Below are 14963 nucleotides of genomic sequence, written 5' to 3'. Positions count from 1 at the left end.
GGGAAGACATCAGCTTTCAGCTCAGATAGTCCAGGGGGTTCTACCCTCCCACTTCTAAATTTATCTGTGTTTCCCATCCTTATGGTGAAGATGATGGAAATAGTGGGTCTTTGTCAGATAGGAGTTGGGGGCTTTGCTTGGAGACCCCTTGTGGTGACAGCAAGGCTTCCAGCCAACGCTAAGAGTGCCTTCTGGCAGCTCAGTGCCTTTGGGGGAAACTCACAGCCCAGGGAGGGAAGCTAGAAGACCACTGTTAAACTCCTAGGACACCTTTCCAGAGCAATTCCGGGAAGTCTTAAGAAAGGAATAAGGTTTAAGGAAGATATATTTCACCGTGAGGTGGTGAAATCCTGGACCAGGATGCTCATGGATGTCCTTGTCATTGGATGTGCCCAAAGTCTGGTGGGATGAGGCTTTGATCAGCCTGACCAGGGGAGTGCATCCACAGCATTGGTCTGCTTGGTCACTGGGGGCCCCTTCCAACCCAAACCATCCCACAGTTCTGTGAAGCAGCTTTGTTCAGATCAATGGAGCTCAAGCTTCCCAATGGAGAAGAGTGAACAACTCCACACTCCTTTGTGCCTGGATTAGTTCTGGATATATCCAGGGCCGCCTCAATAGCAGGGATTAGACTCTGAGAGTGGAGCCTCATAGGATGGGGCTGTAATTATGCCTGGATTTGATTTACAAAACAAACCCCAAACAGATGAGCCTTTGGAAACCCTGGCACCCACAGGTTTCCCTATTAGGAACAGGTGAGGCTGCCAATTAGATACTTATGTGGCACAGGAAACAGATAAAAAAAGGAGTGATACCAATCTCCAATGAGTCAGGCAGGAGATGTAAACAGAGGGCGGTTTGATGAGGATTGGGGATGAAATTAATAGATGGCAGTGACAGAGAGCTGTCTCATTTCCGGGCAGAGGGATCTGGGACCTCTATAAAACTGCCCCTGTCCTGGAGATTGTCATTCCCTCCTCTTGCCTTCTTCTCAAGCTTGGGTAAGTCTAGCAGCATGGGCTTAGCTTCTCTGGGGACGACATGGAGCATAGGTTGAAGGCAAGCATTGGATGCTCTGGGATGGCAGAGTGAAAGGGAGGAGGTGGCATCCACCTGATCCTCCATGGATGGGTGTGGGGCCACCAGACTCAGAGCCCTCCAAAGGGATCCAGAGACCTTGGGTAGCGTTGGTGGGTTGGGGCTGCAAATGGGGAGGGCATGGGGAGCTGTGGGGTGGTGGGACACGTGGCAGCCCCTGACAGCCCCTCTCTCCATAGGACACCCAGCACTCAGCCATGTGCTCCCGTCAGGACAAGGACCAGTGCCACTCACAGGAGCGCTACACCCGGCAGAGCAGCGGCTGTCACAGCTCCGGTGGCGGCTGTCACAGCTCTGGTGGAGGTGGCGGCTGTCACAGCTCCGGTGGTGGCAGTGGTGGCTGTCACAGCTCTGGTGGCAGTGGTGGCTGTCACAGTTCTGGTGGTGGTGGATGTCACAGCTCTGGTGGCAGCGGTGGCTGTCACAGCTCCGGTGGCTCCAGCTGCCACGGGAAGCCTCAGGTCCAGTACCACTACCACCAGCAGCAGCAGCAGCAGCAGCAGCAGCAGCAGATCCACCAGCTGCCCTCGCAGAAGATGAAGTGATGGAGCACCCACAGAGCTCTGACTCCCCAGGGCACCCGGCTGAGACCCCTCTCCTGTGTCCCCACTCCTGAAGTGCAATACTGCTGTCCCCACTGCTGCCCCATGAGGCTGCGCTCAGCCTGGGTGCCAGCAGCACAATAAAGCACGATGTGTACCAGAGCTCTCCTGTCTCCGCGTCTCCTTAAGCTCCCCATCCTCACTTCCCATGCGTGTTCATGCCATGCATGGGCTGCCTTTCTCTCCTTCAGCCCTTGTGACGCTCTGGCTGCAGTCGATGTGGATCACCGCTGAGTTCTCTTAGCTCTGCCCTCCCCCCCAAGTGACAGAGAAAACCCAAAAACCTCTCCACATCCCATTGATTGCCATGCACCCAGGGTTTCTCAACAACCCCAGACCACCCCGGACCCTACAGGGCTTTGTGCTCCTGCCCCATCCCCATTGGGCTGCCCCACCTCCATAGTGTTTGCACTGCAGCATTGAGCTGCTGGTTGCTGGGACTCACGGCAAGCAGACAGCTTCCCCTTGTACCTCTTTTATTGCCTTTTTTTAAGGTGTTACAAACATTTATGAAAAAAAAAAAAGGGCAAAAAATAAACCAAAAAAAAACTTTGGGATATTTACACTTTGGGCACAGTAAGAGCTGAAGGACCAAATCCTGCTCATGTTGGCTTGGGGAAATATCTTACTGCAGCAAACATTCATCCTTGTGCTTAAATGATTGCAAAGTGAGTCCTTACCAGGAGCTACGTGTCAAACCCTGACTTCCCAAAAGCTCAGAGACGAAGATTGAAGATACAAACATTACAGACCTGATCAATCTCTGTAGTGCCAGCCCTCCTCCCTCACTATTGTTCTACTGGTTTCCCTACGGGGAGTAACACCTCTGCTGAGCACAGAGGGGGAAGGCAGCCCCGCTCCCCATCCTCCATGCCTCCCTCTGCAGGGTGATTACAGAGACCAAAAGCTTTCCTAAAATTAAAATTAAAATAGAGAAGAAGGCAGGGATTCCCTTTTTTTCAATGGGAAAGCAAGCTAGCTGCACTGATGGGGCTGAAACCTCCTGTGTAGTGCTGAGGGGCATTTCTGGTCCCCTCAAACCCACAGGAATGTCACTGTCGACTTCAAATCATCTGGAGATGAGCTCCTAGCCACAGACCTTTAATTTTCCCCGAATAATTGCCTCTCTTTATTCATTAGTACTGGACAGCCTGAGTCAACTAATTGCACGGCTCATTCCAACCCTTCTGAGTAGTGATTTTTCACTTTCTACTCATTAAGGCCCTAGGAGCTGGCAGAGGACAGGGTTGATGCATCAGCCCCTGCTCCGCCGTTACATTTACAAATCTGGCCCCAGCACCCCAAATCTTGAAGCCTCATTTGCAAAGCATCCCAAAGAGACACCTGTGGAGCACTGGGACAAAGGAAATAGGAGAGACAGAGTCAAGTTTTCCTCATGGAGGTAATATGTGGAGTGGGGCACATCCTCACGTCCCCCCCGCTGCGCAATCACACTGAGCCCACTGCTTCTGTGCTTCGTCCACGGGGGAAATCAGGGATCCTGTGGGGAGAAAACTCCATGGGGCAGCCACCCATGAGCACCCCATTAAAGCTGTCAACCCCCAAACCGCATCCATCCACCGCCCACCCCAGGTAGATGCAATGCTTTGCATGGAGCTGGCACCCAATCATCACCTTGCCTCTTTGTTGGCTTTATGAGGGCTGCTGGAATCCCCCTCCCCAACAGGAGGCAAAGCTCCATCCCATTTTCTCTGAGGGAGGTAAAATTGGGTGGGGGACAGACACACTGCCCCAGATGGATCTGTCCCTGCACATCAAGGCAATGCAGCGCACCTCCCTCCTGCTGCCCCTCCTTACCTCCTCCTCTCCGTGCCCCTGGAGCAGCCCTCAGTACACACAGGTTTTGGAGGAGCCCCTCTCCTTCTTGTTCATGGGCTCGGTGTCTGAATCCAGCGGGCTGCCGATGTAGTGGTACTTGCTAGTGGAGGACCTCTGGAGGACAGGAGACCATCAGACCCCCCCCAGGCTGAAGTGAGGGCTGTGTTCCCCCATCCCAAGGGCAGAGGAAGACAAAGGGGGGGGGTCACAATAACAGCTGAACCCTGGGAAAATCAGCGATTTGGGATATCTCACTCTAAAGCTGGATGTGGAGTGAGCACTGCAGGAGCTCTCATCAACCAACCCCAGATGTCACCCAGCACCATGCCCATGTTGATACCTTGACAGGAGCAAACTCCTGCTGGATCAGCTTCTTAAACTCACTCCTGCTGAAGGACTCGGATTTCTTCCCCCTCCTGGCACTGCCATCCATCATGTCAGTGATGGCTTTGATGAGCTTGGACATGTTGGAGCGATGCTGCTGGTCTTGGAGGGGAGAAAAGCATCAGGACACAGCAAGGTAGTTCTGCCTTCTCCCCTCAGAATCACAGAATCACCAAGTTTGGAAAAGACCTTCAAGATCATCCAGTCCAACCATTCACCTATCACCAATAGTACTCACGACAGTCCTCCAGTAATGGAAGATCATTTCAGCCTCTCTAAATTTGTTTGCTGAGAAACCTCGCCTTGCTGGATGCTGAAAGCCAGGCAGCCCCCACCCTTGCTGTCTATGGCATTTCCACCTTCATTTGCTTTGTTTCTTCACTCTCCCTTCCCCTGCTTAAATTTGCAAGTGCCTCATTCCCGCAGCGATCTCCAGCGCTCATTGGGAGGAAGGAATCAGCTGTAGGGAGAAGTGAGGCTGTGCCTTTGGTCGCTGCCCCGAGCCCTGCGGGGAGGACCGAAATGACCCCAAAAAAGCAAAAAAAAAAAAAAAGAAAGAAAGAAAAAAACCACATTATTTCAAGTGCCAAAGGGAACTGCACACACTCACCCTCTCACCCGCGTCCACCAGCTGACGGGCGCAGATCGCACTGGCAGGGAAGGGTGGGAGGGAAGGCTGAGGATTTCCCCCGGTCCGTCCTGTTCTGCATCGCTCCCTTCCCACGGAGCCTCCCTCGGCCTCCTGCCTGCCGACGGTGTTTACCTGAGAACGAAAATGTAGGTCAGCATGGAGCTGTGGCTGTGAGCGCTGCCCGGGGCTCTGCTGGTGGTGGGAGGCTGCTGGGATCTGCGTGGAAAATAGAGTTGTTGGGAGGTTTCCTTCGTTGCTGGATGCCTCCTTTTGGTGGTCCTTGGGGGGGTTTTTTTCTTTTATGATTGCAGTGACTCTGTGGGGTTTTGCAATGGCCAAAGCTTTGGAAAAGTCATTGAGAAAGTAACTTTATGCGGGAAAAAAAATGGGTTTTGTATGGTCCAGTGCGTGACCCCAGGGGTGATGGCAGTGAGGGGACACCGACATGACTCCTGCCCCAGTGAGGAGATACTGGAGTGATGCTGGTCCCTGGGGGAGGTGACAGTGAAGAGGCACTGGAATGATGCCTGTCCTTAAGGATGATGGCAGTGAGGAGATGCTGGAGTGATGCCTGTCCTTGGGAGAGGTGGCAGTGAGGAAACACCGAAGTGATTCCTGCCCCTGGAGGTGATGGCAGTGAGGGGACACCAAAGAGATGCCTGTCCTTGGGGGTGATGACAACGAGGGGACACCTGGGTGATGCCAGCCCAGCTGAACAAGGCCATCGGTCTGAATGTGAGCTGTGAGCTCCCTCTCACAGCAAAGTCACTTGGTGGCTCACGGGGGCAGAGCAATGCACAAGGAGCAGCAAGGCACACGGACAGGAAGCCTGCCCTCATTCCTGTGTGTTCTGAGGGCAGTCAATGAACCCGGGTGTGCACACCTGCATGGGGCCCTCTGAGCCCTCCCTGCCCTGCAGGCTGTGCCAGCTCCCATTGCACCCATAGATCTGGTGGGGAGCCAGGTGAGATCATGCAGTGCATCACTCTGCTCGGCGTGTCTGGGCTAGGAGGGGCTGTGGAGGCCGCCCAGGCCGCCCACGAATGGCTGTTGATACAGCCAGGAGAGGCACCTCTGCAATTAAGTGGGTTGTTAATGAGCTGCAGAGAGCGGTGGAGGAGCTAAATTTTGCCTTGGTGGGATGAAGGGAGAGGCAGCAAGTTGCTGTGGGTTCTGTGCCATGGTGGGTTTGGGTGCAAAGCAGAGCAGCCTGTGGTGCTCCTGGCCCTTGTTGTCCATGGCAGCTCCTGGAAAAGATCTGTGCTGATAAAGTGAGGAGGTGGGCTGCTATCCTGGCTCTGGACACAAAGTGGGGTCTGCTGGGGGGTGGCTGGGCACCACAGGATGTGATTGTGGAGGAGGACTGGAGGACCACGCATGGCAATGGCTCCTCCAGCGCTGCGCTCTTCCCTCCGCCCCAATTAGCGCACATCCGCCCTGGGAACGAGGCGGAAATTTGCAGTGAATCACTCAGACCGGTTCCCTTCCGCCCTTCCCTCCCTGGCATCTGCTGCCACCAAGGTGCCACCGAGCGGCGGTGCGTCCCCAGGGTTGGGGTTGAGCTGCTCTGACCGCTGTCACTCATCCCACCAGGATGGCCACGCTGATAGCAAACACAACTCGCTGAGCCCTCAGCAGCGTCAGCACGTAGGATCGTACAGCCCAGCTGGGGGGTCCGTGGGGTGAGGGGGCTCAGGGGGTCACACTCACGGCCATAAATCCCCCAGGGGGTGCATAGAGATGGAGCTCAGCTCTGCACAGCGATGCCCAGTGTCAGGATGGGGAGCAATGAGGACAACCTGGAGGCCAGGAGGGGCACCGAGCAGTGCCCTGTGCTGACATCATAGATGCTGAGGACAGGAGAAGTCATTACTGATATTCAGTTTGACTTCTGGTGGCATCGAGCCTGTGTTCCCATTCCATTTCCAGTTGCTCGTGGGCTTGGCTCATGGCCTTCCATCACAAAAGGGACCACCAAGTCCTCTTTCTCCAGGTCAGCTCTTCCCCAGGTCAGCTTCCCATCTGCTAAAACATGAGCTTCACCTCCCATGGAGTTCATTTAGCTTCATGCTAATAACCCAGCTTCGCCAGGTCACTGCCACTCGTTAGAGCCTAATTAGTGATAAGGATGGGCACCAGCTAATAAGAAAGAAGGTAAGGGCAATCAAGGAGGGTACTGGTGAGCTGCAGGGAAGCAGGAGAGTGCCCTGATATCGCAAATGGGGAAACCCTGAGCAGTGCAATAGCAGAGATGTTAGTGAAAGAGAGGCAGATTTCTGTGGGGCTTTGTATGGATCACCCTCTGTGCTGGAAAAGCAGTGCTGCTGTTGGAGCTGACTGAGCACAGCAGTTGTGTCTGAAGCCATTTGCTCAGCGCAAACACTCAGTTTTCACCCAAGATTAATCCAGTGCAGTCCTTGCAGCCCCTCTGTGCAGTGCTGTGGGCATTTTCCTGCCTTTTACCCATCCTTGGTGCTTCTCACGCCTTGGCTGAGTCCACCAGTGGTTAAAACACAGCTCGAAACCCACAAATGGAATAGGACAGAGTAGCAACTGAACAACTCCGGAATGATTGAAATGCAGCTTTTATTTCCTGGCTGAAGATGGAAGCAGCAAAGCAAGAAGGAAACTGTTGGCAGCAAACATCATGCGTTGCACGGGCGGAAAGACCCAAATAATGAACCAGAGGTGCTGAACCCCAATATTGCATTGCCCTCTGACTGCTTTGAATGCTCGTGGAGAAGCATCACAGCTGGTAAGCAACGAGGATGAGGTCGGTGCATTGGGCAGGGAGGTGTCCAGGGGCTGCAGAGCTGCGTGAACGGCTGGATCCTGCTGTTAGAACTTGGGGCACGGTGGTGGCAGCTTGCTGGCTGTGCTGCTGTTCTGAGGGCAGAGGGTTTGCACCGGTGGGGAATAGCACTGTGTGGGCACACAGTAGGTCTGTGCTGGAGGGCATGGCATCGTGCAGGGGTACACGGGGGCAGGGATGCTCTGGTTGCTGGAATGGCAGGAGGACCCCGAGCCGTTGCAGGGTTGGGAGCTGTGGCAGGAGGACTCCTGGCTGTGGCAGGACTTGTTGGCACCCATCTCTTCTGAGCGTCAGCAAAGCTGCCTGGAGGAAGAGATGGTTCTGGTGAGAGGAGACCTTGCTGCACTTCTCATCCACCCTCACTCCCTCCCTTCTCTCTCTTCAATATTGCTCTTTATCCCCCCATTGAACTCTTTCTTTCCGCATCTTCCCAAGCCATCCCAAATACCCCCTCAGCTCTGCCTCTCTCTCTGGGCTTTCTTTGTCCATTCCAGTATGAGCAGACCCCCAGGCCGACACAAGGAGCCCCTCCAGCCTCTCCCCAAACCCGTTTCCCACCCATCACCCTGCTGCAGCATATGGAGCTCCCGTCAGCAGTGCACCCATCCCCAGCCACCCCATTCCTGCTGCCCTGTGCCCACTTCTAGGACTCCAGCACCTCTGTGCATGCTGCTTCCTTCTGGGCAGGAGCACGAGGAGAAGTGGCCTTACCTCTGCAACAACAAGAAGAGTGGCTGGAAGGGACAGTGAGTGGAGAGGACTGGGCTGAGTGGGTTTTATAGCCCTCCAAAAGGGTTATTTTGAGCATGAGACACCGCTGCCCAATGCCAAGGGGATTATTAATGCACTTGATATATGTCAGCCAAATGTTGATGATCTCAGCCCTTCTTCTTTGACACCTAATTCTCTCCATTCGTAAGGAATTCCCCCCATTAGGATTTGGTGAGTTGGGGATATTTTTAGAATCGTTTGATGAAGCTTATAAAGGCCACCTGATCCAGCTCCATTAATTAATGGGGGCACGTGCAGCTAGATCAGGTTGCTCAGATCGCTTCTTACTGTTTCCCATACAGTGATGGCCCTCCCGTAAACTGACAGTAATCTAGTAATGTCAAGGAGCGTGTCGTTGTGTCACTGGACACGTGGGGTTGCATCAGGAGCAGAAATGAATTACGACTTGGAAATGCTGACTGCTACAGCAGCAAATTGTGGTGTTCAAGCGACAGCTCAGGACTTTAATTTACACATTCATGTCGGGCGGAAATGGCGTTACCAAATGCAAGGTGGAATCATTCAGGTTGGAAAAGACCTCTGAGTTCTGTAGATATGGAGCTGGGGCTGTTCAGAGTTGGGGTGAGGGGATCAGGGGGTCCTACCTGCGGTCATAAATCCCTGCAGGGAGGTGCGTGGGGGCAGAGCCTGGCTCTGTTTGGTGCTGCCATGATAGGGTGCAATGGCGATACATTGGGCAGCGCTCTGTGCCGTGCAGGTGTCACAAGAGGTTATGGGGTTTCTTCTTTGGGCCAGCCTGCAAAACCATCTGGACGTGGAGCTGCTCCCGTTGGCCGCATTGGAGGAGGGGATTGGAACCGGAGTTGTCCTCCAGCATCAGCTGATCCCTGGTTGTGCGATGGCCGCATGGGGGGATGCTTGGGTAGGTCCCAAGGTGGGGAGCACAGTTCTGCCCCAGCTGGGTCCCATCTCCTCGTTATGGGACCGTTACGAAGCCCAGCCCTGAAGGCTATAGCTCCTTTTTTCTCTTCCTAGGAGGGGTGGGGGCGGCCGGTGCCAGCAGGTGGCAGCAGGGCTCTGTCACAAATCTCATCCTCCATTCCGAACTCCGAACCCTTCCTTAGGACAACCTACGATCAACCCACAAGCCTGGAGCTGCTCCCCTGCGTCCTCCTGCCCCGTATTGCTGCAGAGGTGCTCCCGTAGCAACGGGGCTTTGTGGCTCGGGTGCTGTCTCCAACCCTGGAAGGGACAACGTGGCCCTGATGTTGTGCCATGCGCTGCCCTGATCCCAGAGCTGGCTCAGCCCAAGCGCGCAGCGTGTGGCTGCGGGTCTCCTCTGTGTCTGGCAGCCCTGCTGGAGCTGTGGGATGCGTTTGGGGGACTCTCCATCATAGCAGGACTCGGTGATCACCTCAGCTGTGCTCAGAGCAGCAGGACTTTTGTTCTCTGCATCCTTTGTCGCAGCCCCAGCGGTGACGCAGCAGCAATCCCGCACCCGGGGCAGCGCACAGCCCCGCCGCGTTGGTAAATATCCTGTTGCTGCTTCCTGGTTGGATCCTGGATCCTGGAGGGGCAGGGACAGCCCGTGCGGCCCCAGAACCGGGTTTGTGCGCTTAGGTCAATGCGTAAGGAGAGCTCCTGCAGAACCCAACTGCTGCAACCACGCCGGCTCCGTCCTGGGGTGGCCACGTCCTGGGGTCAGCTTTGCTCCGGGACGCACTGCAGCAGGGGGGTGGCAGGGAATCAGCTCTGCTCTCACCCTGCGTGTGGGACTCCATCTGCTATGGAGACCCTACAGTGCTATAGGATGGGATGTGTGACCCAGCTTGGGATGCAAGGCCCATTTTCGGATGCAGGATGCAGCTTCACTGGGTCACCCAACCCTGCGTGCAGAGCTGAGCAGATCCCATGTTCACCCCATTAGGTATTAGCCTGTAGGAAGGTGTTAGACATGTTTCAAATGTCAAAATCAACCCTAAAGGAAGCTGAAGCAACCTGACCAGCAGCAGTGAAGCAAACTTGGAACAGTCTTGTGTTACCCCGGGGCTGCTGCTGCTTTGGGGAAGCTGGTGGCAAGTTTCCTCACCAAGCGGGGTGATTTCAGGGCTTCCACTCACCCTTAGGAAATCACAACTGTTCCTTTTCATTCCTCTGAAAGGCATTTGCAAATCAGCCTTTCAAATCAGTTGCTGTGTGCGTTCACGGCATGAAGCTGCACAGTGGCATCTCAGGCATTTCCAACCCCCTGAAAGCAGCCATTCATAGCTGCCTCCGTGCAAACCCAAGATGTTGGGAGCCAAACACTGGTGTTGTGCAGCCAAAGTGTCCTAAAAATGGTTCTTCCCCCATCTCTGTCACCCACCACTGCAGCCTGGTTTGAGGACACAGCAGAGCATTCCGAAAGTCGATTTTTCTCAGTTGGAAATGAGGAGGTCGGTCAGATTTTGTGGTCTGCTCTGACCTGTAGAGGACATTGCAAGAGGCACTGTGAAACCTTCTGCAATGAGCAACGCTCTCCCAGAAACCCGTATTGCCTCTGGGAACCTGCAGCCTGCCTCCAAATCTGACCTTCCTGGTTTGAAGCCACGCTGAAGGGGAGAGCGAGGTGAGAAATAACAGGCAGAAACAAGAAAGCTTCAACAGCCTCAGGGCAAATCTTTATTTGGCAGCAAAACCGTCAAACTTGAAGCGATGGAGGAGCAGAGGGTTGGGAGTAGGGAGCGGAGGAATGGGGAGGGATGGGGGGCAGGGGGTTGGAAGGGGAAGCAGGAGCTCAGAGCTCTGGGTGGGTGCCTTCAGCTCAACCCTCCTTAGTGGTTGTGCTGGTGCTGGTGTTGGTGCTGGTGCTGGTGCTGTTGGTCCTCACAGAAGTGGAGGTGCTCGTGGGTGGCGGCGGTCACCCGCATGATCAGGAGCATCACTTCACCAAAACTCAGCTGCTGGTCCTTGTTGCCATCGAGATCCTTGAAGATTTGGTCAATAGAGGCCTGATTCTTCACGTGCTGCAGGAGAAGAGGCAGAGTGCCATTGGTCACAGCCCCGAGGTCCCCCGGATTTGCTGAGACCCTCCTGGGCTGCTGGAGATCCCAGCTGCTGCTCCAGGGTGGCTGTCCTTCATCTGTCCTTATGGCATCTCATGCTGCTGGATGGGGAGAGCTGGGGCAGGAACACGTTGGGAGGGGGCTGCTAGGCTGGATTTGCTCCCTAGGGCACTTGGACTGATAGAAACCAGCGGGGCAGTGGGATCCAACCCAATTGCCTCCCAGCCTGGGGCACAAGAATCCCTCCCCCAGCTCTGCTCACCTTCAGGTAGTTGGCAAGCTGCTTCTCAATCAGGAGCTTCAGCTCCTTCTTGGTCAGGGTGTCTTTGTCCCCCTCCCGTCTCGAGAACTGGTGGAAGACATCGATGATGACATCTATGGCTTTCTCCAGCTCGGAGAGCGGCCCCTGGGTCTGGCAGCCCTGGGAGAGGCAGAGGCACAGAAGGAGGTCAGGACTGCAGCAGATGTTTGCACATCAGCACAGCTCCCTGCAGGCAGGTGGGGATGCAAGCCTGGCTCTTAGTTGTTCTGTTTTCAGGCTAAATTTGAGCTGTTTGCTTGGGTAATCTCCAAACCAAGGAAGGCTAGAGGAGGCTGCAGCCCTGGCTCTGGGTTCTGCAGCAGAACATAACATCTAAGAGCTGATTTTTTCCCCCCAGAATGAGCCTTCTGCAGCTGGGGCAAGGCTCCCACTACGCCTCTGTGGCAGTACAGGTGCTGAGCCTGAGATCTGATACCCCTCGGTGGCCATCCCACACTGCAGGCAGCTTTTTTCCATGAGGACACATCTCTCTCCCCACGGGTTCCATTCCCATCTCCATCGGTGCTCCATCCTCTGCTGGAACACGTGGAGGCTCACAGGGCAAAGAGGAGGTGCCCACCCCTCTGCTGGCTCAACCTGCACCTGGAAAAGAGCATGGAGACCTTAGAACCCCCACCACCACCCTTTGACTTGCCTTGCTCATGTTGGAGAAGCAGCAGATGACCGTCTCAGGTTGAACTGCAGCCGGTCTGGAGAGCAGCATCTCTTATAGGCTGCCTGCCAGCCCCGGCCCCTGCTTGTGAAATGCCTCTGTTTCATCCCATTACGGTCCATCGTCATGACATCGTGGTGTGTTGCTTAAGGCTTGGGGGTAGTTCCTTAAAAGGGGTCTCTGTGGCTTTTCCTGCAATGTTCTCTGGGTGGCAGGGAGGTGGCCTTGTCCCCATAGCCAGCATCCCTTGGCCACCCTTGCTAAGCCCAGCCATTTTGGCAGCTTCCCTCTGTTTTATTCCCCTCTACAAGGGCACTTCTCCACCGCTCCCAAAGCACTGCTGTCCTGGTGGACCTGGTGCAGCCAGTAGCATCCCAAAATCCCACTGCTCCACACCAATGGGGCTGTCTGTGCGACACAGACGCTGCAGCGAGCAGCTCTCCAGGAAAGGCACACAGCCTGCAGCCTCCCAGCCCTGCACGGCTCCAATTGTGGCTCTTTGGGTCTGTTTCTCCCCATCCCAGTTTTGCCCCAGGGGTTGGGTGGGGCTGAAAGGTGGGTTTTTGGTTGGTTGTTGTTGTTGTTGTTGTTTTATTGCATGTCTTCCCTTTGTGGCACTGTGCCCTATTGACTCCAGGTGCAGCAGAGGCTGGGCGCAGGCAGGTTGGGAGCAGAGAAGAGCAAAACAAGATTTTCCAGCTTTATGACAGCTCCCCCTCCCCCCATCCCTGCTGATTCAGCTGGCTTGGCTGGGGTTCATCCAACCTGCTGAGCACGGCCCCCATCTCCAATGCCAAATGAGGGCCAAAGTGGGGCCACCCAGCTCCTAATGAGCAGCCAAGGGGCAGCAGTGCCAGGGGCTGCTGGGGGGGGGGGCACAGCCCAGCCCTCACTGCCAGGGAGGTGCACGTTTCACAACGCGATGCTCCGGTGCACGTAACAGCCAGGGAAGGTCTGGGATGTTTCACAACATTGGGGACCATCCGCTCGGTTGCAGAATTTGGTAGCGATTTCAGGAAACAGAGCTTTGGCCACTGTCTCATCCTGAGGTGGGGTGGGGAGAGGATGGGCTGAGGGTACAGTGTGGGCTGGGGGGCTCAGGGTTAGGGTTAGGGGTAGAGCCAGGGGGTTCAGGATCAGGATTAGGGTCAAGGTTAAGGTTAGGGTTAGGGAGCTCAGGGTTAGGGTTAGGGTTAGAGCCAGGGGGTTCAGGATCAGGATTAGGGTCAAGGTTAAGGTTAGGGTTAGGGAGTTTAGGGTTAGGGCTAGGGTTAGAGCCAGGGGGTTCAGGATCAGGGTTAGGGTCAAGGTTAGGGTTAGGGGGCTCAGGGTTAGGGCCAGGGGGGTCGGATTAAGGTTAGGGTTAGGGCTAAGGGGCTCGGGGTTAGGGCTAAGGCTAGGGTTACTGTTAGGGTTAGGGTTAAGGCTAGGGTTAGGTTTGGGGCTGGGAGGCTCAGGGTTAGGATTAAGGTTAGGGTTACTGTTAGATTTTGGGCTAAGATTAGGGTTAGGGCCAGGACTCAGGCTGGGGGACTCAGGGTTATAAGGTTAAGATTAGCATTAGGGTTAGGGCCAGGGGGTTCAAGGTTAGGGTTAGGGTTACTGTTAGGGTTACTGTTAGGGTTAGAGCTGGGGTCAGGGGGCTCAGGGTTAAGATTAGATTTAGGGCCGGGGGATTCAAGGTTAGGGTTAGGGCTATGGTTAGGGTTAGGGCTGGTGGGCTCAGGGTTAGGGTTAGGATTAGGGTTAGTGTTAAGATTAGGGTTAGAGTTAAGGTTAGGGTTAGGGCCGAGGGGCTCAGGGCAGCAGCTGGATGCTCGGTTGTGCCCACCAGGCAGCAGCAATGATACCCCAGAGCATCTTCTGTCATTCAGTCGCTCAGTGCGGCACATAGCATGAGCCCAGGTACCACTTCGGGGTCCCAGGAAGGTGATGGCACATCATCCCAATGGGCTCAACAGGTCTCTCTGTGCAGCAGAGCCTCCCAGCCCGGTCGCACCCACGCACTGTGCCATGGTGAGCTGCAATCCCAACCCTGAGGCTGCAGCGTTGGGCAAGCGTTGCTGCGGGGCAGGGAGTGGGAGCGGGCAGTGCACAGCACAGAGGAGCTGGTTCAGGGTGAGCAGGACCAGCAGTGCTTGCGGGAACCCAGCCCTGACTGGGCACCCCGTGCTTGGCAGTGTTTGCTGAAGAGCTTTCCAAATACATTTATGAGCAGAAGAGAAGGGCTTGCAAGGCGGGGTTCGTGCTGCTGCATTTCTTGGAAGGTTTAGCATAAGATTGGGAAGGAAGTAGGTCCTGGTTGCTAGATGTGGTTTTAGGGTGGTGAAATCAGGGGGATGCACTGAGCAAGGCAGGTCTTTAAGAACCCTTCCAACTCAAGACGTTCTAGAGACCCTGAGCAGGAAGGGGTCTGTGGTGGTGGCTGGATCTGCCTGAGATGCCCACAGCTGCAGCTGCTCTGATGTCTCATTGCTGCTGCCTGGGGGGCACAAATGAGCATCCAGCTGCTGCCCTGAACCCCCCGGCCCAAACCCTAACCCTAACATTAACCCTAACCCTAACATTAACCCTAACCCTGAGCCTCCTGGTTCTAACCGTAACCTTAACCCAGCCTTTTCCCAGCAGTGTCCAGTGCCAGGACAGGAGGCAAATTGAGACACAGGGGTTGGTGTGAGGGGTGGGAAGCACTCCTTCGTCCCATGGCGACAGAGCACTGGGATGGGCTGCCCAGAGAGGTGGTGGACTCTCCTCCTCAGAGATCTCCAGATGCTTCTGGAGGTGGTGAACCACTCTGGGAGTCACTGGTGGGCAGGGACTGGACCAGAGATGCCCCCAGTGTGCATC

General features: G+C 55.2%; 1 protein-coding gene and 2 long non-coding RNA genes across 3 annotated transcripts; all 3 read right to left on the bottom strand.

The window, feature by feature from the left end:
• Positions 1-2231: 2231 nt before the first annotated feature.
• Positions 2232-5138, bottom strand: LOC146542677 (uncharacterized). Its single transcript, XR_014879841.1, has 4 exons — positions 4534-5138; positions 3880-4025; positions 3519-3653; positions 2232-3201 (listed from the first exon to the last, which is right to left on the bottom strand). It is a non-coding gene; the product is annotated as an uncharacterized LOC146542677 (long non-coding RNA).
• A 1991-nt stretch (positions 5139-7129) lies between these two features.
• On the bottom strand, positions 7130-8146 carry LOC146542676 (uncharacterized). The gene is made up of 2 exons (XR_014879844.1): positions 8078-8146; positions 7130-7669 (listed from the first exon to the last, which is right to left on the bottom strand). It is a non-coding gene; the product is annotated as an uncharacterized LOC146542676 (long non-coding RNA).
• Positions 8147-10736: 2590 nt separating this feature from the next.
• Positions 10737-12252, bottom strand: LOC100544640 (protein MRP-126). The gene is made up of 3 exons (XM_010726979.3): positions 12099-12252; positions 11405-11563; positions 10737-11103 (listed from the first exon to the last, which is right to left on the bottom strand). The coding sequence occupies exons 1-3, from the start codon at positions 12165-12167 to the stop codon at positions 10912-10914; spliced, it is 420 nt and encodes a 139-aa protein (XP_010725281.1). The 5' UTR covers positions 12168-12252; the 3' UTR covers positions 10737-10911.
• Between the last annotated feature and the right edge of the window lie 2711 nt (positions 12253-14963).

Source organism: Meleagris gallopavo, chromosome 27 (assembly GCF_905368555.1).
Source record: "Meleagris gallopavo chromosome 27, MGAL_WU_HG_1.1, whole genome shotgun sequence".
NCBI lineage: Eukaryota > Metazoa > Chordata > Aves > Galliformes > Phasianidae > Meleagris > Meleagris gallopavo.
The sequence above is the reverse complement of the archived record's forward strand: the minus strand, read 5'-3'. Positions and strand labels throughout refer to the sequence as shown.

What these genes read in the sequence shown, in the direction of transcription:
- LOC100544640 (XM_010726979.3), bottom strand. Translation starts at nt 12,167, where the DNA reads ATGCTGCTCTCCAGACCGGCTGCAGTTCAACCTGAGACGGTCATCTGC. An exon ending in GCTTCTCCAACATGAGCAAG is followed by an intron (nt 11,564 to 12,098) that starts GCAAGTCAAAGG and finishes TGCCTCTCCCAG; the next exon opens with GGCTGCCAGACCCAGGGGCC. An exon ending in AGCTTGCCAACTACCTGAAG is followed by an intron (nt 11,104 to 11,404) that starts GTGAGCAGAGCT and finishes CTTCTCCTGCAG; the next exon opens with CACGTGAAGAATCAGGCCTC.